This window comes from Symphalangus syndactylus, chromosome 11 (assembly GCF_028878055.3).
Source record: "Symphalangus syndactylus isolate Jambi chromosome 11, NHGRI_mSymSyn1-v2.1_pri, whole genome shotgun sequence".
NCBI lineage: Eukaryota > Metazoa > Chordata > Mammalia > Primates > Hylobatidae > Symphalangus > Symphalangus syndactylus.
The window spans coordinates 118,487,839-118,512,040 of NC_072433.2; the positions used below are offsets into that span (position 1 = coordinate 118,487,839).

The 24,202-nt window shown below is 38.0% G+C and overlaps 1 protein-coding gene across 8 annotated transcripts in view; it reads right to left on the reverse strand.

Annotated features, from left to right (window-relative positions):
- The window catches only part of RAPGEF6 (Rap guanine nucleotide exchange factor 6), a 218,444-nt gene that overhangs the window by 85,472 nt on the left and 108,770 nt on the right, over nt 1-24,202 (reverse strand). For all 8 annotated transcript variants that reach the window (XM_055299339.2, XM_055299340.2, XM_055299343.2 and 5 more), the window contains one exon: nt 10,303-10,434. In XM_055299339.2, coding sequence (XP_055155314.1) covers nt 10,303-10,434 — 132 coding nt within the window. The remainder of the gene's footprint in view (nt 1-10,302; nt 10,435-24,202) is intronic.

The following is a 24,202-nucleotide window of genomic DNA, read 5'->3' on the forward strand; positions in this document are numbered from 1 at the left end:
TAAATTAAGAACAGAAGTTTAAAGTAAGGTAAAGAACAGTACTAAAATGCACTAAAATAGACCCATCGTAAAGGACTGAACAAATACTCTTCATTTCCCAATACTTTACTGTCAGATCTGAAAGTGTGCAAACAGCTGTGATTTCTGAACTCTATAAAATGACCTTATACTTACAACTACAATTTGGAAACATATTAGTCTCACATATTTTAAAGAAACTATAGAATTTTTGAAAACCATAAATTAAAAAGTCATTCATAGAAAATGAAAATGTCTTTTAGAAGATAAAATGGTACTAAGTAGATTCTTAAAAAATATTTCTAAATATTATACTCACTTGATTCATCTTGTTAATGAAAAAGCATGGATATTAAAGGCATTATAGAAAAAATGAGTGAACACACAAGAATTCCATAAGCAGAAAGCACTCAAATATGAGTATTAGTGAAGACTACAGAATCTTAATTCATTAAGTATCTCCTGTTTTGAACATTTACCCTTTTCTCTGCCAAAAAGATCATCTTATTTTTTTTTTTCTTTTTTTTTTGAGACAGGTTCTCCCACTGTCACCCAGATTGGAGTGTAGTGGTGTCCACTGCAGATCTTGGCTCACTGCAACCTTGTCCTCCTGGACTCAAGAAATCCTCTCTCCTGAGCGCCCTGAATAGCTGGGAACACAGGTATGCACCACCATACCCAACTAATTCTTAAAATTTTTGTAGAGACTTGGGGGAGGTTGCTATGCTGCCCAGGCTAGTCTTGAACTCCTGGGCTCATGTGATCCACCCACCTTGGCCTTCCAAAATGCTGGGATTACAGGGTGAGCCACCATGCCTAGCTGATCTTCCTTCTTTTGAGGACTACTTTTCCTCTCCATCTTAAACCCAGAGATTCCAGTGGGAAACAGTGTCCTGTTCCCTAGCTATGTAAACTAAGGTAGAAAGAGCTTTGCTCTAGATTTCTGTACACAATTAGATCTGGAAGCAGAGCATCCTTTCTTAACTGGTTGCTAAACTGGAAGAATCTGAAAGTAGGCAGCCTATAGCCTCATGGAAATGCCTTCCTGTGGCAGGAGAAAATGAAACCAATAGGCAGGGGAATAGGAACGGGAATGGGGAGGAGGACACCGAACAAGAGAGTCAAACAAAAGACTCAGAGCAACAAAGCAACAGAAACAGAGCATGCAGGGCAGAGAAAGAAAGCACAGCATGTGCGACAAAGAGCATTTGTGACAGAAAGTGTCACAAAGAAAGCAAGCAACGAAAAATAAGCAAGCCATATGGAGCCAAAAGACCAGATACAGGCAGACGGGGCAGACATACCTGCAAGCATCCAGGTACCCTGAAGCTAGAGTTGCCTCTGCTTTCTCTGGTGGTCAATAAACTAACCTTTTGGCTTTACATTTTTTTCTTTTAAGACAGGGTTTCACTCTGTCACCCAAGCTGTGCAGTGGTATGATCACAGCTCATTGTAGCCTCAGCCTCCCTAGTAGCTAGGACCACAGGCACTGGCCTTTTGGCTTTTGTTAATTCAAGTTAAGGCTCTGATACCTACAACTAGAAGAGTCTGGATCTGTTTCCTAAGACCATGTCTTATACTTCCTTTGGATTTCTGCACAGTTTTAAGTAATAGTCATTTAAAAATCTAGACTATATACTCAAATTGTAATCTTTAAATTAGACAAGCTAGTTCTTAAGGGTCTGCGATTGAATGTTTGTTATCTCCTCAAAATTCTTATTTTGAGTGATGGAATTATGAAGTGGGGCCTTTGGGAAGTGATTAGGTCATGAGAACTCTCATGAATCGGATTAGTATATAAGAAGCCTGAGGGAGCTCATTCTCCCCTTCTACCCTGTGAAGCTACAGTTAGAAGGTACCTCTAAAAATCAGAAAGAGGTCTTTTACCAGACACCAAATCTGCTTGCTGGTGCCTTGATCTTTAAACTTTCCAGCCTCAAGAATAGTGAGCAATAAATTTCTGGTGTTTATAAGCTACCCCCCAGTCTACAGTATTTTGTTATAGCAGCCTGAATGGACTAAGACAGGATCATTAAGGGGCAATTGTATCTCATTACTGACTAGTACGCTCTGAGTTGTTTACTGGCTATAAAATTACAGGGTTTAAACGGAGTATATTTCTGAATAATACACAGAACCACAAACCTGTTTGCAGGTTATGATCCTTTTTTAAAGACAAGTAGTTTTAAATTTAAATATGTGTACATGCTAAAAAGACTTTCCAAAAACCTTATTTATATACACTGATTTAATCTAAGAAACGACTGGGAAAAAAAACCTAAAGCAGTATTTTCTACACAATTTAATTTCTCAATATGCAGGAGAGCTCACTCCTGGTACATCCTCTTCTATTTTATCAATTTTTAAGTGTAATCTGCATTAAAAATTCAGGTTTTTAAATCACTCTGTCTTCATCTTAATCTAAGGTTTTCATCCCCTGACCCAGATTATTTCAACCTGATCTCATTCCCATATTTTAGATTATATTGGATAAAAAGATAGATGGCTCACAACATAAAAAGGCAAGATGGAATTTAGTTATATGGACAGTAGGGAAGGCTAATTATCATCTGCATGAGAAGCAAAGACAATTAAGAAGACAGCTCTGTAGGAAGAATGGAAGTCATGGGTTGGGACTGAGAGAAGGCTACTAAAAGAACTTTTTTAGGAACCTTTTAATACCAACTGCAAAGGAAAGAATATAATCTACCCTTACAATTTGTCTTTCTAGGCCAGGCACAATGGCTCCTGCCTATAATCTCAGCTCTTTGGGAGGCTGAGGCATGCAGATCGCTTGAGCTTAGGAGTTTGAGGCCAGCCTGGGCAACATGGAGAAATCCCGTCTCTACAAAAAATACAAAAATTAGCCGGGTGTGGTGGCACATGCCTGCAGTCCCAGCTACTCAGGAGGCTGAGGTGGGAGGATTGCTTAAGCCTTGGAGGCAAAGGCTGCAGTGAGCCGAGATCTTGCCACTGCACTCCAGCCTGGGTGACAGTGTGAGAACCTGTCTCAAAAACAAAAACCAAAACCCCCCAAAACCACAACTATCTTTCTTATACCTCTACTTTTTACATAGTAGTATAAAAAGAAAAAGAATAACATTAGTTAAGAAAATACATTAAACTATTAAAATATTAAGAGTATACAACAGCATAAGGTAATAAAATAGGAATTAAGATTAAAAAAATCAGACTGGTCAAAAACATGCCAGGAAATTTAAAAGGATTTTTTTTAAACTTAAAATGAATTTAAAAAAATGTAGAGATCAATTCCTTGATTAAACAAAGGAGAGCCAGGTCCTTAAGAGAAAGGTAGATATGATTATGACCACAGGACAGGAAGTCACTGCATGATACTTCTGAAGATGCAGTTCCTGGGCAGAAAGTTTAATTCTATAATAATTAGGTAAGAATTTTTTTCAACGTAATATCCACAATGTTCAGCATACAATAAAAACTTACTACATAAGTGAAGCAGGGAAATGTGACCTATAAATAGGAAACAAATCACTATAAAGAGACTCGATAATGATAGAGATAATGAAAGTAAGAGACAAGAACTTTCAACATTCACTATAAGTAAGTTCAAGAATTTCAAAGAAAAACAATTAGAGGAAAAATGGATAATTTCAGTAAGGAGATATAAACTGTAAGAAGAATAAATTTGAAGAAAGGGCAAATTGGGTAGAAAGCTACCTAATCTGAAGTAGAGATGAGAAAAAAGCCAAAAAAAATTAATAAAGCCTTAGAGACTCATATCACAATACCAAGAGTGGAAATATGTGGGTCAAAAGACACTCCGTATTCGTGAAGGTAGGGTACACAGAAGACTCATCACTGGCCTTTCAACTAATTTATCCTAGCACCTGGGATATATCAGACCCTTAATTATGATAAATGAGTTAAGTCCAGGAAAAATATATATATTGGTGATAGGATTAAGACAGCATGAAACTTTTTTCTTTTCCTGACATATGAATGTGTCTCTGTATATATAAATATAATTTGGTGAGGCAGACAGTCTGAGGTGATTTTCTGATGACTCGGCCTTCCCCAAATAAACCACCAGAGGATATCCTTTTCCTGTTTCCATCTAGATAAACATGAAGCTACAATGAAGAGAACTATAGGTTGGAAGTAAGAGTTATACAAACTTACAAAAACCACATTTTCAAATTTAGGGCAAGTGTTAAGCCAGAACCTTAGACTTTCAGTGCCTGTCTTTTCTGTATTCCAATCTTTAGTATTTCATTAACCTTTTCACGGACCATTTAGTCCTTAGGTCTTCCTGGTCAGGGTTAGAACTCTATGAAGTTAATCTTTCAGTCCAAGTTGACCCATTTCATGACCTCTACAACACGGCAGGCAGGCAAAGTCAAGTCTATTTTGCCCTGGATAATAACGTTTTAGTTAGCAAAGATCTGCATTTTCCTCGGAGCCAATATTGGTTTCTACTTTCAAATATAATTCAATGCAAAAAAAAATTTCTAGAGTACTTCCTAAATGCCAACACTGTGCCTGACTCACATGGGATACAAACGTAAGACATCAACTCTGCACTCCATAAATTTACTCTGGTGATGAAAAATGTCAAGTTTACAAGTAGCCACCAAAAAAAGCAGAGAGAAAAAGTGACACGTCCGAGAGAAAAACTGCTGAGGGATTCCAAGGAAGGAGACATCTCTTCTCGTTGGAAAGACATGGGAGATAAAATGAAAATGTCACCTACATGAAGCTACAGGTAGAAGAGCATGATTAAAACACAAGACTAGGAAAAGGCAGATGTGTTCCGGGAATAACGTACATATGTGATGGGGCAGAATCTAGAATGTGTAAGTGGGGGAACAGTAAAATATAAAACCACATTGTAGTTAGAGGTAAAAGGCTTGGAATTTAAAATGAAGAGTGTAATTTAGATTAACAGTGAAGCATTAAAGCTTTTTAAATACAAGAGTAATTAAAAATCAGAGCAATTTATTTCAAGCGGGAGTTTAAAAATGATAGTCAAAAGATGATAACAGATTTTGACTAGGGCTCAGATGATATCATTTTTTTTTTTTTTCTGTGATGGAGTCTTTCTCTGTCACCCAGGCTGGAGTGCAGTGGCACGATCTTGGCTCACTGCACCTCTGCCTCCTGGGTTCAAGCGATTCTCTTACCTCAGCCTCCTGAGTAGCTGTTGCATGCGCCACCGCACATGGCTAATTTTTTTCGTATTTTTAGTAGAGATGGGGTTTTGCTATGTTAGCCAGGCTGGTCGCAAACTCCTGACCTCAAGTGATCCACCGAACCCAGCCTCAGACGATATTCTTAACAGAAATATTAAAGAAAGGAGGAAGAGAACATGTGGTGACTTGGGGTGACAGAAGAACATACTGGTGAAAATGTGGCACCAGGGTTCTGAAGAGATTGGCACTCAGAGCTGTGCATTAGGAAATCATGTTGCCATAGAGGTGGTAACTGAAGCCTTGGGATTTTTAAGAACACGCTTACTCCCTATATAGAAACTGAAAAGGTAGGTGGTGGATAAATGTGTGCCTTGAGTTGTTTAAGAATGAGTTAACAAAAAGACATGTTTTTGTTCAAGGGTCAATATTTCAGTTTTCCAGCTCATGGAAAAGACTGAAATAAATAGAAAAAGGAATCTAGAAAGAAGTACTTCTTATTCTCGAGTACTCTTTGAAGATGCAGAAAATATTTTATCTAAGAACACTGTAACACCTTAATATATACTTTAAAATTTTAATCTATGCTGATTAGAAACACATTCACACTGGAATCATTGATTTGCCTTTTTTCCCCCCACACTGTAGTAAATGCTATATTTTGAAGTCTCTTTGAGGGCCAAGGGCTTTTATTTTTAGACCAGAAGACATGAAAACTCTCAAGAAGGAAATGCATAGAAGTGTAGCCACACATTTGGCCATATAAAACAGTGTAAACAGTTTTCCTGTTAAGAATTGCTGTCAGGAAAACCAAATCCTGCATGTTCTTACTTGTAAGTGGGCGCTAACGATTGGGTACATATGGACATAAAGATGGGAACAACAGACACTGGGGTCTATTAGAGTAGGGAGAGAGGGGCAAGGGCTCAAAAACTACCAAATGGGTATTAGGTTCACTATCTGGGTGATGGGATCATTCGAACCCCAAACACTCAGCACCACACAATATACCTATGCAAGAAATCTCCACATGTACCCCCTGAATCTAAAATAAAAGTTGAAATTATTTTTAAAAACTGGGGAGACATCCACATTAGAAAAAAATGCCCAAATTAATCTATACATAGTCTTCTGCCCCACAAAAAAGCTGGATTTCACTTGAAACATCTCTAAATTTCTAGAAGAATAAAAGCAGAAACACTAAAAAAAAATTGCTGTTAGGATATCTTCCCCTCAACTCTCTAAATTAAAAATACTTGTATCATTTCACAAGGCTTTGCTTATGATGTTAAAGGCTAGGTGTTCACTTAAAAAATCTCTCAAACGCTAAAATTCAAATAACTAGACAAATCACTTCAGCTATCCCAGGCTAAGATACATATATTGGCAATGTACACCTGTAACTGAGGGGTATATTCATAGCTCCAAAAGGGAATCTAAAGGTAGCCTAAGGTGAAGGGAAAGATCAAGGGTCCAGTACTGATATTTAATTCTTCTCCTTGTTTATTCCCGAGGATCTGATTGGAAACATTTGTGCACGTGCATACACACACACACACACACACACACACAAATTTAGTTAGATATTTATCTTACCCATGGATTAAAATTATAGAAATCTTGTACTTTGGAGGGCATATCTTATCAACCTATTATAATTCTGTGTTTATTCCTTTTACTCTCCTTTAAATATTTTCCAATTTTTTTTTTCAACTTTTAACTATACAATTTACGTCCTCAATATTTGTTAAACAAATAAAAATGTTCGTTTAAGAAACATAATAAAAACTACCCACAAACCCACCACTAGTAGAAAAACACTTACTAATTGGTACTTTCGAACTCGGATTTACATTCTGTATCTACAAGTATAACATATTTAAGTATGTAGGTATATATATTTATTTAAAGAAATATAAATAAAATGTTAAATATACCTACTTATCTCATAGATATAAGATTTTATATCTATGAGATATAAAAAATATATAAGTATGTAGGTGTGTATTTTCATGATTTTGATTTTTTTCCTTTTGTGTTTATCTTTATTGGCTTTTTGTTTTGGCGTTTATGCTGTTTCTATCTTTTGACTATTGTCCTGAAGTTAACTGCTATGTCAGAGTTTAAACTTTTTTTTTTTTTTTTGGAGATGGAGTTTCACTCTTGTTGCCCAGGCTGGAGTGCAATGGCGTGATCTCGGGTCACCGCAACCTCTGCCTCCCGGGTTCAAGTGATTCTCCTGCCTCAGCCTCCTGAGTAGCTGGGATTACAGGCATGCTCCACCACTCCGGCTAATTTTTTATTTTTAGTAGAGACGAGGTTTCTCCATGTTGATCAGGCTGGTCTTGAACTCCCGACCTCAGGTGATCTGCCCACCTCTGCCTCCCAGAGTGCTGGGATTACAGGCTTGAGCCACTGTGCCCAGCAGCAGAGTTTGAAAATTTTTATCTTCTTTGACCACTCTTAAAAAATTTTATCTTAGGTTTCATATATTTGATGTTAACATTATTATAAGTTTCTCCTTTAAATTTCTTCATTCCTATTTTGGTTCCAGAGTTTTAATAATTGTATTCCTTTTATCTGTTCGTGCTCTCTAAATTCATTCCCACTTTTATTGGTTAATGTGTAGTTTCACTGCATCATATTTTTTTAAACTATATGATTCCATTTATATGACCTTCTGGAAAAGGCAAAACTATAAGGGCAGAAAAGAGATTGGTGGTTGCCAGGGCACAGGATAGGGGTCAGGAGAAGGGACTTGACTGCAAAGGGTCATATGGGTACTTTCTGAGGTGATGGAAATATTCTACATATTGATATAGGCTATGCCATGGTCCTGAAATAGAACACCTCCAACCAACACCAGCAGGTGTACTCCAGTCTCATCCTCAGGTTGTCCAGCTAAAAGGGGAGTAATCTGCATGTGCTAATACAAGTGCAATGCTATAAAAGCTCCTGTAGCATCTTTGCAAAGATGTAGGGACCAACTGTGTACAGCTCATCTTCTAGTTCACAATAAAGCATTGGTCTTTCCAAGTGACCTTGAATCTTAATCTGTGTACTATCCTGGCTTAGAGATGTGGATATCCCAGGGATACCAGCTTCCTATAGTTTTTCTTGTCTTGTCTTTTTTTTTTTTTTTTTTTTTTTTTGAGATACAGTCTTGCTCTGTCAGCCAGGCTGGAGTGCAGTGGCATGATCTTGGCTCGCTGCAACCTCCACCTCCTGGGCTCAAGCAATTCTCCTTACTCAGCCTCCCAAGTAGCTGAGATTACAGATGTGTGCAACCACACCCAGCTAATTTTTGAATTTTTAGTACAGACAGGGTTTCACCATGTTAGCCATGCTGGTCTTGAACTCCTAACCTCAGGTAATCTGCCTGCCTCAGCCTCCCATCCTATAGTGTTTCAACACCAAACCTCTGTGTATAGTCTTAGAAAAGTCCAGATATTCTCACATGTCCTGAGAGAAATCTACAGCCACATCCCTGAATTTCACTGATCCAGGGTCCATCTTCCTCAGCGTTTTCGTCTGGAAAAACACAGTCTACTTTGATTTTTAGGTGTGCAACAATTCTTCTTTCACAAGATAATTCTTTTGGGGAGGGGCAGAATGCATGAAGCCCAATAGGTACACAAGTACTAAGTGGTCCCAGAGCTATTGTATTAACTTGTTTCATCTCTCTTTTAATTATTTGTTCTCTCTACTATAAAATGGAGAACAGGGAAAAATTCCTTGTTCTGTATACTGCAAAAAGCAAACAGGGAGATATAGATGACCACAGCAATTACCTTTGTTGAGAAAAGCCACGTATAAACCAAAAAATGGGTATTGTCTTTGTTCCATCTTGCATCTGCCTACAAACTTCCCTCAATAGAAGGCTGTTTTCCTAAAATATCTCAATCTGGGTAACTTTGTAGAACCAGTCTAAAATGCTTTCCTCAGACAACAATGATGCTATTTCTACAAATCTTAGCATATGGTAGCCACTAGCCATATGTGGTTATTAGGCACTTAAAACATAGCTAGTCCAAGCTGAGATGTGCCGTAACTTTAAATTAAACTCTGTTTTTTGATGACTTAGTATGCAAAAGGAATGTAAGGTAACTCATCCATAATGTTAAAACATTAAATACATGTTGTAATTATAATATTTAGTTATACTGCACTAAATAAAATATATTACTAAAATGAATTTTACCTGTTTCCTTTTATATTTTTTAATGTGGCTACTAGAAAATTTAAAATTAAATACGTGACTTACATTAAATTTCTATTTGACAGCTCTGGAATAGGTAATATATTTGAATTCCTTAACAAACCAACCCTCAATATCATGCGTCCTCGTTATTTTATTTAAACTGTTTTATGTTCTATACTCATGATCTCTGACAAAATCAACCACTGAGCTCCACATCCAGGGAACTGCCCCTTACAACTTGCATTAAAGGAGGCATCATAGAAGTTCCACTATCTGGATCCTGAAATACTTATTACCCTGGCTTGAACCTAACTTGGGTTCAATCTCAGCAGGATCACGTGAGGAGTCTCTGTTTATGGGTCTTCCTAGAACGTTCTCCCCACTATTACAAGGATCACTGAAAAGCTCAGTAGGTTTGAAATTGTTCCTTTTGGGTTTTAGAAAATGGAAAAGTCCATAAATATTCTCACTAATTTCCTATTTAATTCATGCTATACTACAATAGAGGCTTTATGGTAGAAAAGCAGCTCTAATTTTCTTCATGACTTCTAACTACAGAAGACATATACAGTCAATTATAACAAAAATCAGCCTTTTTATAAGTTTAAGTTCAGTTATTCCAATAACTAATTTTTTAACCAAAACAAGCATTAGATATTAATATGGATTCACCTGGATAAATGAAAGAGAACACTAGATTCATACTCTGCTGAACCATACTTAATCATTCTCAAAAGATAGATCACGTCTTTAATCAGGCTTACAAATTTGACACAGTATATAAAGTTTATTTTTCCAAAGACATGATGCTTGAATTTCATACTCTAAAAGATATGTTAACCATCTAAGGCACAAGCACAGAATATCTGGCAGAATAAAAAAACCATACACGCAGCACACAAATTCCTAAGGTATTACCTGATAGATATCAGATAAACTGCTGCTTCCAGAGTCACTGGCAATGCTACAACCAGACTGACTAGAAGACACATGAGTCACCTGTGGATGAGGGTTGTCTGTGAGATGCATCTTGGTAAGATCAGCGGGAAGCTGAAAAAAGAAAATTTAAGTTATTCTAAATGTCAAGCTTTACCTTTTTAAGCGGTTTTGACATGTTAACTTCAACGAATTTTTATGTACATTACTGTGCAATCTCATTTTTAACCCAAGTTACTTTCAGCAAAAAGATCTTTTGAAATAAGAACCATATGGTACTCTCTGAAACTATTAGGCAATCCTACAATGGTAAGCTCACTGAACAGTTTTCAAAAGCCATTACTAATGATATTTCAGAGGAAAAACTTGGCCCTTCTATCCTCCCAAATAAAAATATCAGACCTGTCCATTTAAGCGTAGGAATGTTACCCTTTAAACACACACACACACACACACACACACTCACTCTCTCCCTCCCTAATAAAAAATGGTGACTGATACAAGAATAAAACAGCAATATCTTGGAATTAAGTTCAGCTACTGGCAGCAAGACTTAAGACCAGTAACAAGTTGATTACATTCAATATTCCAAAAATTTTGTGAACATCTTTACATTTAATATTGAATTTGCTTCTAGTTGGCCCCTGAGAGATTTCTTAGTAATCAACATGATTTAATGAATGTCTGTACTAGGTGCAGGTATACAAGAAACACAAAAAGTAAATGACTCCACCACCTCATCTTTAATATGGTCACACTCTTATCAGGTATTCAGGCTGTACAATATATTTCATGCTGTAAAAGAGACATCTCACAAAATAAAAGCTACAGAAATTAAGACAATAAACAAACCATTGCATTCCAGAGTAGTAAAAGTTTTACATAAGAAGTATGCTAATTTATTTTCCAAATGATTTCTCTGCAACTTGCTATTCAGGGCTATTAAAATCAATTTAATTTTTAAAATAGGGTTTCTCATTGCTTTACTACTGAAAAACATTAAAGAAACACACACATCGTGTATATTAAATGTACTCTGAGGGAATGACTGAGTCTGAATTATATTATCTCAAAAGGAGTTAATGTAATTATAAAAATTACACATAAAGTACATCACGAACTTCCCCCGATAATGGTATGTTAGATAATTCAGATGAATCCTAGTACTAAGATAAACAGAAAACCTGAAATACATACACACATATACACACAGAGTATCTGGCCTCTGAGGTTACCTTTTCTCCTAAGGGTATTTTCTGATTCCTAAAGGCTAAAAGGCCAAGAAGTACCTGTGACAGCCACTGGCTAAAGGGACAAAAGTTAAATTCCAAGGCCTAGGATGGAAGGGCCATCTTTGGATTGGGACCCTGGAGAGTAAATTAGACTGTAGAGTAAATGTCACCCAGAAGTAAACTGATGCTAATTTTAGAATGACCTCAATGCCTGATGCTAAAATAAGGTTATACAGGATTACTAGTATTTCCAATCAACTGTTGGAAGCAAACACAAATCCTCACTATAGGAAGAAAGTCATCCTAGGTCTCAATTAAAAAGATATTTTTTCGCATATACAACATCCATTGCTCAGTCCAATAAAACCAGGCACATACGATGAGACAGGATGGCATTGATGAAAAGTATGGAATAAACTCCAGAAACTAACAAAGAAGTTTCAAATAATAGGGTTACCAGACACAGTCTCCAAAATAACTGTCTTTAATATACACCAGGGGCTGGCAAACATTTTCGTTAAGGGCCAAAGTATATATTTTAGGTTTCACAGGCCACATACAGTTTCTGTTGCATGCTTTTTTTTTTTTTAATCTTTTTAACAACTCCTTAAAAACGTAAAAATCATTCTTAGCTCACAGGTCATATAGCTCACTGGCCAGAATTGGTCCAGTTAGTGATCTATCATATATATGGAGAAAAATACAAGACTAACAATTTCAGCAAAGAAAGAAAAAGAATTAAATGAAAAATCTAGAACTAAAATATACAATTATGGAAATTAAAAAGCCAACAAGTGGACTTAATAAAAGATTTGACAGAGCTAAGAAGAGAATTTGAAAAGTAAAGACTAGTCTGAAAAATATCCAGAATGAAGCATGGAGAGGAAAAAAGGTGAAGGTGGGAGAGAAGGGTGTAAGAGCCACAGGAGATTCAGTGAGAACGTGACATCTGAATAACCAGAGTCTGAGAGGAGCGAGTACACAGAAGCAAGATGATGGCTAAGCATTTTCTACAAGTGACAAAAGACCTAAAGTCACAGGTCAAGGAAGTTTAAAAACCCCCAGCAAGATAAAAAAACAAACAAAAAAACCCACCCCAAAACAAACAAACAATCCCCCCATACCTATGCACACCAGGGTACATGTGTCAGGGGGTGAGGTGGAATATCAAGATAAAAGTTTTAAAGTAGCCAGGAAAAAAAAAAAAACAAAAACAGATTAGATTACTTTGGCAGAAGCAATTAAACCGACAGCTGGCTTCTCAACATAAATTCTGGAAGCCAGAGGACAACTGAGTGACATCTCCAAGAGCTAAAATTCTATACCTAGCAAAAACAGTCCTCAAAAAAGGCAAAAAATAATTTTCAGGCGGAGGGTGGAGCCAAGATGGCCGAATAGGAACAGCTCCGGTCTCCAGCTCCCAGCCCCAGCGACACAGAAGACAGGTGATTTCTGCATTTCTGCTTGAGGTACCGGTTTCATCTCACTAGGGAGTGCCTAACAGTGGGTTCAGGACAGTCGGTGAAGCGCACTGTGCGCGAGCCGAAGCAGGGCGAGGCATTGCCTCACTCGGGAAGCGCAAGGGGTCAGGGAGTTCCCTTTCCTAGTCAAAGAAAGGGAAAACAGACGGCACCTGGAATATCGGGTCAGTCCCGTCCTAATACTGCGCTTTTCCAACGGGCCTGGAAAACGGCACACTAGGAGATTGTGTCCCGCACCTGGCTCGGAGGGTCCTATGCCCACAGAGTCTTGCTGATTGCTAGCACAGCAGTCTGAGATCACGCTGCAAGGCGGCAACCAGGCTGGGGGAGGGGCGCCCGCCATTGCCCTGGCTTGCTTAGGTAAACAAAGCAGCCAGGAAGCTCGAACTGGGTGGAGCCCACCACAGCTCAAGGAGGCCTGCCTGCCTCTGTAGGCTCCACCTCTGGGGGCAGGGCACAGACAACCAAAAACTCAGCGAGAACCTCCACAGCCTTAAATGTCCCTGTCTGACTGACAGCTTTGAAGAGAGTAGTGGTTCTCCCAGCACGCAGCTGGAGATCTGAGAACGGACAGACTGCCTCCTAAAGTGGGTCCCTCACCCCTGAGCAGCCTAACTGGGAGGCACCCCCCCAGTAGGGACAGACTGACACCTCATTCAACCGGGTACTCCTCTGAGACAAAACTTTCAGAGGAACTATCAGACAGCTGAATTTGTGGTCTCACGAAAATCCGCTGTTCTGCAGCCACCGCTGCTGACACCCAGCCAAACAGGATCTGGAGTGGACCTCTAGTAAACTCCAACAGACCTGCAGCTGAGGGTCTTGTTTGGTAGAAGGAAAATTAACAAACAGAAAGGACATCCACACCAAAAACCCATCTGTACATCACCATCATCGAAGACAAAAAGTAGACAAAACCACAAAGATGGGGAAAAAACAGACCAAAAAAACTGGAAACTCTAAAAAACAGAGCACCTCTCCTCCTCCAAAGGAACGCAGTTCCTCACCAGCAACGGAACAAAGCTGGATGGAGGATGACTTTGATGAGTTGAGAGAAGAAGGCTTCAGACGATCAAACTACTCTGAGCTACGAGAGGAAATTCAAAACAATAGCAAAGAAGTTAAAAACTTTGAAAAAAAATTAGAAGAATGGATAACTAGAATAACCAATGGAGAGAAGGGCTTCAAGGAGATGATGGAGCTGAAAGCCAAGTTTCGAGAACTACGCGAAGAATGCAGAAGCCTCAGTAGCAGATGCGATCAACTGGAAGAAAGGGTATCGCTGATAGAAGATGAAATGAATGAAATGAAGAGAGAAGGGAAGTTTAGAGAAAAAAGAATAAAAAGAAATGAACAAAGCCTCCAAGAAATTTGGGACTATGTGAAAAGACCAAACCTACGTCTGATTGGTGTACCTGAAAATGATGGGGAGAATGGAACCAAGTTGGAAAACACTCTGCAAGATATTATCCAGGAGAACTTCCCCAATCTAGCAAGGCAGGCCAGCATTCAGATTCAGGAAATACAGAGAACGCCACAAAGATACTCCTCGAGAAGGGCAACTCCAAGACACATAATTGTCAGATTCACCAAAGTTGAAATGAAGGAAAAAATGTTAAGGGCAGCCAGAGAGAAAGGTCGGGTTACCCACAAAGGGAAGCCCATCAGACTAACAGCTGATCTCTCAGCAGAAACTCTACAAGCCAGAAGAGAGTGGGGGCCGATATTCAACATTCTTAAAGAAAAGAATTTTCAACCCAGAATTTCCTATCCCGCCAAACTAAGCTTCATAAGTGAAGGAGAAATAAAATACTTTACAGACAAGCAAACGCTGAGTGATTTTGTCACCACCAGGCCTGCCCTAAAAGAGCTCCTGAAGGAAGCACTAAACATGGAAAGGAACAACCGGTACCAGCCCCTGCAAAAACATGCCAAATTGTAAAGACCATCGAGGCTAGGAAGAAACTATAGCAACTAACGAGCAAAATAACCAACTAACATCATAATGACAGGATCAGATTCACACATAACAATATTCACGTTAAATGTAAATGGGCTAAATGCTCCAATCAAAAGACACAGACTGGCAAACTGGATAAGGAGTGAGGACCCATCAGTGTGCTGTATTCAGGAAACCCATCTCACGTGCAGAGACACACATAGACTCAAAATAAAGGGATGGAGGAAGATCTATCAAGCAACTGGAAAACAAAAAAAGGCAGGGGTTGCAATCCTAGTCTCTGATAAAATAGACTTTAAACCAACAAAGATCAAAAGAGACAAAGAAGGCCATTACATAATGGTAAAGGGATCAATTCAACAAGAAGAGCTAACTATCCTAAATATATATGCACCCAACACAGGAGCACCCAGATTCATAAAGCAAGTCCTCAGTGACCTACAAAGGGACTTAAACTCCCACACAATAATAATGGGAGATTTTAACACCCCACTGTCAGCATTAGACAGATCAACGAGACAGAAAGTTAACAAGGATATCCAGGAATTGAACTCAGCTCTACATAAAGTGGACCTAATAGACATCTACAGAACTCTCCACCCCAAATCAACAGAATATACATTTTTTTCAGCACCACACCACACCTATTCCAAAATTGACCACATAGTTGGAAGTAAAGCTCTTCTCAGCAAATGTAAAAGAACAGAGATTATAACAAACTGTCTCTCAGACCACAGTGCAATCAAACTAGAACTCAGGATTAAGAAACTCACTCAAAACCGCTCAACTACATGGAAACTGAACAACCTGCTCCTGAATGACTATTGGGTACATAATGAAATGAAGGCAGAAATAAAGATGTTCTTTGAAACCAACGAGAACAAAGACACAACATGCCAGAATCTCTGGGACACGTTCAAAGCAGTGTGTAGAGGGAAATTTATAGCACTAAATGCCCACAAGAGAAAGCAGGAAAGATCCAAAATTGACACCCTAACATCACAATTAAAAGAACTAGAAAAGCAAGAGCAAACACATTCAAAAGCTAGCAGAAGGCTAGAAATAACTAAAATCAGAGCAGAACTGAAGGAAATAGAGACACAAAAAACCCTTCAAAAAATTAATGAATCCAGGAGCTGGATTTTTGAAAAGATCAACAAAATTGATGGACCGCTAGCAAGACTAATAAAGAAGAAAAGAGAGAAGAATCAAATAGATGCAATAAAAAACGAAAAAGGGGATATCACCACTGATCCCACAGAAATACAATCTACCATCAGAGAATACTACAAACACCTCTATGCAAATAAACTAGAAAATCTAGAAGAAATGGATAAATTACTCAACAAATACACCCTCCCAAGACTAAACCAGGAAGAAGTTGAATCTCTCAATAGACCAATAACAGGTTCTGAAATTGTGGCAATAATCAATAGCTTACCAACCAAAAAGAGTCCAGGACCTGATGGATTCACAGCTGAATTCTACCAGAGGTACAAGGAGGAACTGGTACCATTCCTTCTGAAACTATTCCAATCGATAGAAAAAGAGGGAATCCTCCCTAACACATTTTACGAAGCCAGCATCGTCCTGATACCAAAACCTGGCAGAGACATAACCAAAAAAGAGAATTTCAGACCAATATCCTTGATGAACATTGATGCAAAAATCCTCAATAAAATACTGGCAAACCGAATCCAGCAGCACATCAAAAAGCTTATACACCATGATCAAGTGGGCTTCATCCCTGGGATGCAAGGCTGGTTCAACATACGCAAATCAATAAATGTAATCCAGCATATAAACAGAACCAAAGACAAAAACCACATGATTATCTCAATAGATGCAGAAAAGGCCTTTGACAAAATTCAACAACCCTTCATGCTAAAAACTCTCAATAAATTAGGTATTGATGGGACGTATCTCAAAATAATAAGAGCTATCTACAACAAACCCACAGCCAATATCATACTGAATGGGCAAAAACTGGAAGCATTCCCTCTGAAAACTGGCACAAGACAGGGATGCCCTCTCTCACCGCTCCTATTCAACATAGTGCTGGAAGTTCTGGCCAGAGCAATCAGGCAGGAGAAGGAAATAAAGGGTATTCAATTAGGAAAAGAGGAAGTCAAATTGTCCCTGTTTGCAGATGACATGATTGTATATCTAGAAAACCCCATCGTCTCAGCCCAAAATCTCCTTAAGCTGATTAGCAACTTCAGCAAAGTCTCAGGATACAAAATTAATGTACAAAAATCACAAGCATTCTTGTACACCAATAACAGACAAACAGAGAGCCAAATCATGAGTGAACTCCCATTCACAATTGCTTCAAAGAGAATAAAATACCTAGGAATACAACTTACAAGGGATGTGAAGGACCTCTTCAAGGAGAACTACAAACCACTGCTCAATGAAATAAAAGAGGATACAAACAAATGGAAGAACATTCCATGCTCATGGGTTGGAAGAATCAATATCGTGAAAATGGCCATACTGCCCAAGGTAATTTATAGATTCAATGCCATCCCCATCAAGCTACCAATGACTTTCTTCACAGAATTGGAAAAAACTACTTTCAAGTTCATATGGAACCAAAAAAGAGCCCGCATCGCCAAGTCAATCCTAAGCCAAAAGAACAAAGCTGGAGGCATCACGCTACCTGACTTTAAACTATACTACAAGGCTACAGTAACCAAAACAGCATGGTACTGGTACCACAACAGAGACATAGATCAATGGAACAGAACAGAGCCCTCAGAAATGATGCCGCATAGCTACAACTATCTGATCTTTGACAAACCTGACAAAAACAAGAAATGGGGAAAGGATTCCCTATTTAATAAATGGTGCTGGGAAAACTGGCTAGCCATATGTAGAAAGCTGCAACTGGATCCCTTCCTTACACCTTATACAAAAATTAATTCAAGATGGATTAAAGACTTATATGTTAGACCTAAAACCATTAAAATCCTACAAGAAAACCTAGGCAATACCATTCAGGACATAGGCGTGGGCAAGGACTTCATGTCTAAAACACCAAAAGCAATGGCAACAAAAGCCAAAATCGACAAATGGGATCTCATTAAACTAAAGAGCTTCTGCACAGCAAAAGAAACTATCATCAGAGTGAACAGGCAACCTACACAATGGGAGAAAATTTTTGCAACCTACTCATCTGACAAAGGGCTAATATCCAGAATCTACAATGAACTCAAACAAATTTACAAGAAAAAAACAAACAACCCCATCAAAAAGTGGGCAGAGGACATGAACAGACACTTCTCAAAAGAAGACATTTATGCAGCCAAAAAACACATGAAGAAATGCTCCTCATCACTGGCCATCAGAGAAATGCAAATCAAAACCACAGTGAGATACCATCTCACACCAGTTAGAATGGCCATCATTAAAAAATCAGGAAACAACAGGTGCTGGAGAGGATGTGGAGAAATAGGAACACTTTTGCACTGTTGGTGGGACTGTAAACTAGTTCAACCATTGTGGAAGTCAGTGTGGCGATTCCTCAGGGATCTAGAACTAGAAATACCATTTGACCCAGCCATCCCATTACTGGGTATATACCCAAAGGACTATAAATCATGCTGCTATAAAGGCACATGCACACGTATGTTTATTGCGGCACTATTCACAATAGCAAAGAGTTGGAACCAACCCAAATGTCCAACAACCATAGACTGGATTAAGAAAATGTGGCACATATACACCATGGAATACTATGCAGCCATAAAAAATGATGAGTTCGTGTCCTTTGTAGGGACATGGATGAAACTGGAAAACATCATTCTCAGTAAACTATCGCAAGGACAAAAAACCAAACACCGCATGTTCTCACTCATAGGTGGGAATTGAACAATGAGAACTCATGGACACAGGAAGGGGAACATCACGCTCCGGGGACTGTTGTGGGGTGGGGGGAGGGGGGAGGGACAGCATTAGGAGATACACCTAATGCTAAATGACGAGTTAATGGGTGCAGGAAATCAACATGGCACATGGATACATATGTAACAAACCTGCACATTGTGCACATGTACCCTAAAACCCTAAAGTATAATAAAAAAAAAAAAAAAAAAAAAAAAATTTTCAAATAAAGAAAAATGAAGGAAATAATTCCTTAGCAGTCCTACAATGAATAAAATCCACTGGGAGAAGAAAAATGATTCCAGATAGAAGCTTTCAGGCACAAGAAAGAAGAAAAACCAAGGAAAATGGGAAATGTGTGGATAAATCTACATGAATGCTGACTATATAAAATAGAAACATTAATATCCTATTAAGTTTAAAATACAATAATTAAAATACAACAACAGAATGTAAGTCTGGAGAAGGGCAAATGAAGCTATTAGAGTGCTCTCAGTTCCTTGCACTGTCCATGAAGCTGTAGTAGCAGATTTGATAGGTGAAGAATGTGTGTTGTAATTTCTGATTTAAGAAAAGCATAGTAAAAAAGTGTATAACTACCAAGCTAACAGAGGGGAAAACATTAAATAATCAAAGAATGGAAAAATATACACCATGCAAACACAACCAAAAGAAAGCTGCTACAGCTTAAAGTACACTTGGTGCAAAAGCATTAGTAGAGTCAAAAGGGGACTCTTCCTAAGTATATGAGGTGATGGATATAGATAGATACATAGAGAGAGAGACAGAGTGTCTTGCTCTGTCACCTAGGCTGGAGTGCAGTGGTGCAATCTTGGCTCACTACAACCTCTGCCTACCGGGTTTGAGTGCTTCTTTTGCTTCAGCCTCCTGAATAGCTGGGATTACAGATGTATACTACCATGCCCAGCTAATTTTTGTATTTTTAGTACAAAAGGGGTTTCACCACATTGGCCAGGCTGGTCTCCAGCTCTTGACCTTATGTAATCTGCCTGCCTCAGCCTCCCAAAGTGCTGGGATTACAGGTGTGAGCCACCTTAACTGGCCAAGGTGATGGATATGTTAATTACCTTGATTTGATTGTTTTGCAGTGTGAACATGTATCAAAACATCACACTGTACCCCATAAATACAAGTAATTATTATTTGTGAATTAAAAAAAAATTTTAAAAATGTATAAGACAAAAATGTCATTTACAATTATGCCATAAATTTTTAATACAGATCTCAGTAGCAGTCTGAATAAGCAAAACACACAAAAACAAAACAAGTAAAGATATAAAAGATATGAACATAATTAACAAACGACCTAAAGAGTACAGACATAGAATAACGGAACCAAAAACTCCAGAACACATTTTCTTTTAGGGCACATATAAAAAACATTTGTAAAAATTTACAATTAAGGCAAGTCTTAACAAATTACAAAAGACTGAAACCAGGGAATATTCAGCAATAACAGTGCAAATAAGGTAGAAATACATAACAAAAAGATAAACAGAAAACTATCATGTTAGAAAATTGTAAATAATCCTCTATTGAAATAGCCCATAAATTAACGAAGTCACATTGGAAATTAGAAAACATTAAAACAGAAAATTAAGATGCTATATATGAAACCCTGTGGGATAAGTTAAAGTCATACTTACAGGCCATTTATCGCTCTAATATGTATATCAGAAAAGGCAGCAAAAAAATTTAACAAGCTCATAATTGCTTACAATAATACAGAAATATTGATGAGGGTATGATACAGTTCAAAGACCTTCCTCCCACTTAGTTTCTATCATTTAGATATGAAAAAAAAAAAATCTCATCTGGGAATGAAGTAGTTGGAAAGGCAAACACTGAAAATAGTTTTAAAATGTGTGGTGTTTGGTTGGGGTGTCAGGGGTAGGAGATAGTATATATTGCGAATTCCTACAGAGGTAAAAAGACCAAGGAGAAGAATGTCATTCATAAAAGTAACATAATGAACCAAAGCCAGAAGTCTGCCAAGTGGCTTCATAGTACTGACAATGTACTGTGCAATCTTTACCCTCAGTAAACCCTAAAAAGGAGGTGTTATTATTATCTCTATTTTACTGATGAGGAAATAGAGGGAGTACGATGAAGCAACTTGTCCCTGATCACACACTCAAGCAAGCAGTAGAGTTGGGAATCAAACCCAGATCTGACTCTATCATTTTTCTGTTATATTCTACTTTGTGCCAGGAACTCTGCTGATGACATAAAAATGAAAACATATGGGCCCTGCCTTCAAGGAGCTCAGTCTAATAGTGGACAGTGGAGACAGATTTATAAGCAAATGGCATCTGCTTTCTACTTCATGAAGAAAACTTCATACAGGAATGCCCTCAACCTCCTTACACAATGAGAATAATGATGCTGACTGCAGTTAACATTTGAGTGCCCACTATTTGTACCAAACATACACTTTCACATAGATCATCTAATCTAAGATTCAAACAACAAGATGAGGTAATACTATGATTATACCCAATTTCTAGAGTAGGAAACCTAATCTTAGAGATGTTATAAAGGTTTCCCAGGGTCACATGGCTAGGAAACTGGGGTCCTGGGATCTGAAACCCAGGCAGCCTGACTAAACCCATTGCTCTTTCCTACTAAGTTGTTTCCTGATACTCGGTTGGGAGTTCAAAACACCCAATAGTTTATCTTTTCTCTGTATCAAATGAAGCAAAAAGGAAAGACTTTTCCTCCAAGAAAAGTTCTTGGTTCCCTAAATCTTCTCCACTATCGCTCAGCTTACCTGCCCTTTCTCTTTCTCTCCTGATCCACCTGGACTCAACAGCTGATCTTTCATCAGCAAACTCAATTCATTTACCCCGTTGTCCCTCCAGCCACCAGGTCTGGCAAAACTTCCCATCTTCCACAGCATCCTTTGTCTATTTCCTATATCTGAACTTCTGTGCTCTGCTGGAGATCACATGTCCACAAGGCCTACTGTTAGTTTTATTTGAAGCAGCCAGAAAGTTTTTTAGCTAACAAGTTGAATACAGACATTATGAAGTTACAAAGTCTGCTGAATACTTTGTATATAGAGAGGGGGTGGGGAAAGAGATGTATTGAGAAAAGGCTAGAGGTAGAATATAATCAGCAATATCAAGCTAGGCATTTTGAATTTGGTTCCTACAGACAATATAGAGCTACTATAGGTTTCTGGAAAGGGCAGTGATGTAAGAGCTACTATATTTCTCAGACTAGATTTTGTTACAACAATAGAGGGCCCTCAGATCACTAAGGCTTACCCTAGTGAAGTGTACAGGCAACTTTTGGGGCAACTGCCTTAGTATACAGAGACTCAGATATCCAAACTGTTTAGGTATTTTTGGCTTTGCCATCTCAACATAAGGCCACTTAGGTTACAACAGCAGGGAAAAAACAAAAACAAAAACAAAAACAAAAAAAACAACAGCTGGAAGAGAATGTTAACCTTGCAAGTAATCAGGGAAATAAAAACTAAAACAAACACTTTTTTCCCCATCAAATTGGCAAAAAACAAGTATGATAATACAAAATGCAGGAAAAACTATGGAGGAAAACAATATTCTCATAAACTGCTAATGGGGGTATGAACTGGTATAACCATTTTGGACAACAATTTGAGGAGTAGCCACTTTGGGGAGCAAATGTAAGGTTACATTTAAAACATATATACCTTATGACTCAATATTCCTCTTAGGGTACCTACTCTTAAGATCACTCTGGAAGCACAGAAGGTGAAATAGAAGAAAATGATACACACAAGAGAGAGGATAGTTGAAGCACAAGACGATGGAGGCCTTACAAAATTAAAAGTAAGCCACCAGAATTCTAAGAGCTTCTAGGGGCCGGGCGTGATGTCTCACGCCTGTAATCCCAGCACTTTGGGAGGCCGAGGCGAGCAGATCACAAGGTCAGGAGATCGAGACCATCCTGGCTAACACGGTGAAACCCTGTTTCTACTAAAAGTACAAAAAATTAGCTGGGCGTGGTGGCGGGCGCCTGTAGTCCTAGCTACTCGGGAGGCTGAGGCAGCAGAATGGCATGAACCCGGGAGGCGGAGCTTGCAGTGAGCCGAAACCACACCACTGCACTCCAGCCTGGGCGACAGAGCAAGACTTCGTCTCAAAAAATAATAATTATTATTATTATATATAATTATATATTATATTATTGTAATATATAAATATATAAATATATCATATATAAATATATAATATATATTTATAATATATGATATATATTACTTATATATAATATATAATACATATTATATTATTTATATAATATATATTATAATATATATATTATTTATATAATATATATAATATTATTTATATAATATATAATATACATAATATATTAATAATCATATATTATATGTAATATATATTTATATTTATATATAAATAAAATAAAATAAAATAAATATATGTATATAGCAGTATGGAGCCTGTTTCATGGAGTTTACCATTTCTCAAAAGCCCCAAAGGAGAACCTTGGGTATATAAACCAAGAGATCACAGCACTGTGCCTGAGGTATGTGAAACTACAAGAGAAACATTGAACATTCCTAACTCATTATTTTTACCAAAAGTTGAGAGTTGGAAGGATGTTTCAAAATGATGTAACTAGTAAGTATTAAAAAGTTTTTCAATTCTAAGACAAAGTATTCTCCCCACTTTAATATTTTTGAAACCATAGAGAAGCTTTCAATCAATATTCATTTTTTAATGGTGAGTTTATTAAAAGTAAATTACTATAATTTAGGAGAAAATCAGTATAAGAATGCCTGGCAAGCCTGAGAACAGGCAAGGAAATCAGGGTGGTGACAGTGAATGAGGAGGAGTGTAGTAGGAGACAGGTGGAGGAGAGAGCATAAACTGTTTGGTAGGTCATGGTGAAGACTTGGACTTTGAAGAAAGTCTGTCAAGGAGGAAGTGATCAGCTGTGTCAAATGCTGAGGATAGGTACAGTAAGATAAGGGCAAAGAAATGACCTGCAGTTTTAGCTGTGGATAAATCAACCAGTGACCAGTGACTGTAGAAGCACCTCAAAGAAGGAAACAGAACCCAAAGTGGTAATGCTTCCTCCACCCAGTAAACAGTCACCTCAAGCAAGCAACTCTAACAGATCAGGAAGGTGAGCTCCCAACTAAGAACCACTTAAGAGACCAACCTCCTGAAAGAAACCCAAAAAAACTCAATTTGATTTCTCTCTAGAGAGACTAGAAAAAAAAAAAGTTGCAATTAAAAAACAACAATAGGCAGGGCACAAGGGCTCATGCCTGTAATCCCAGC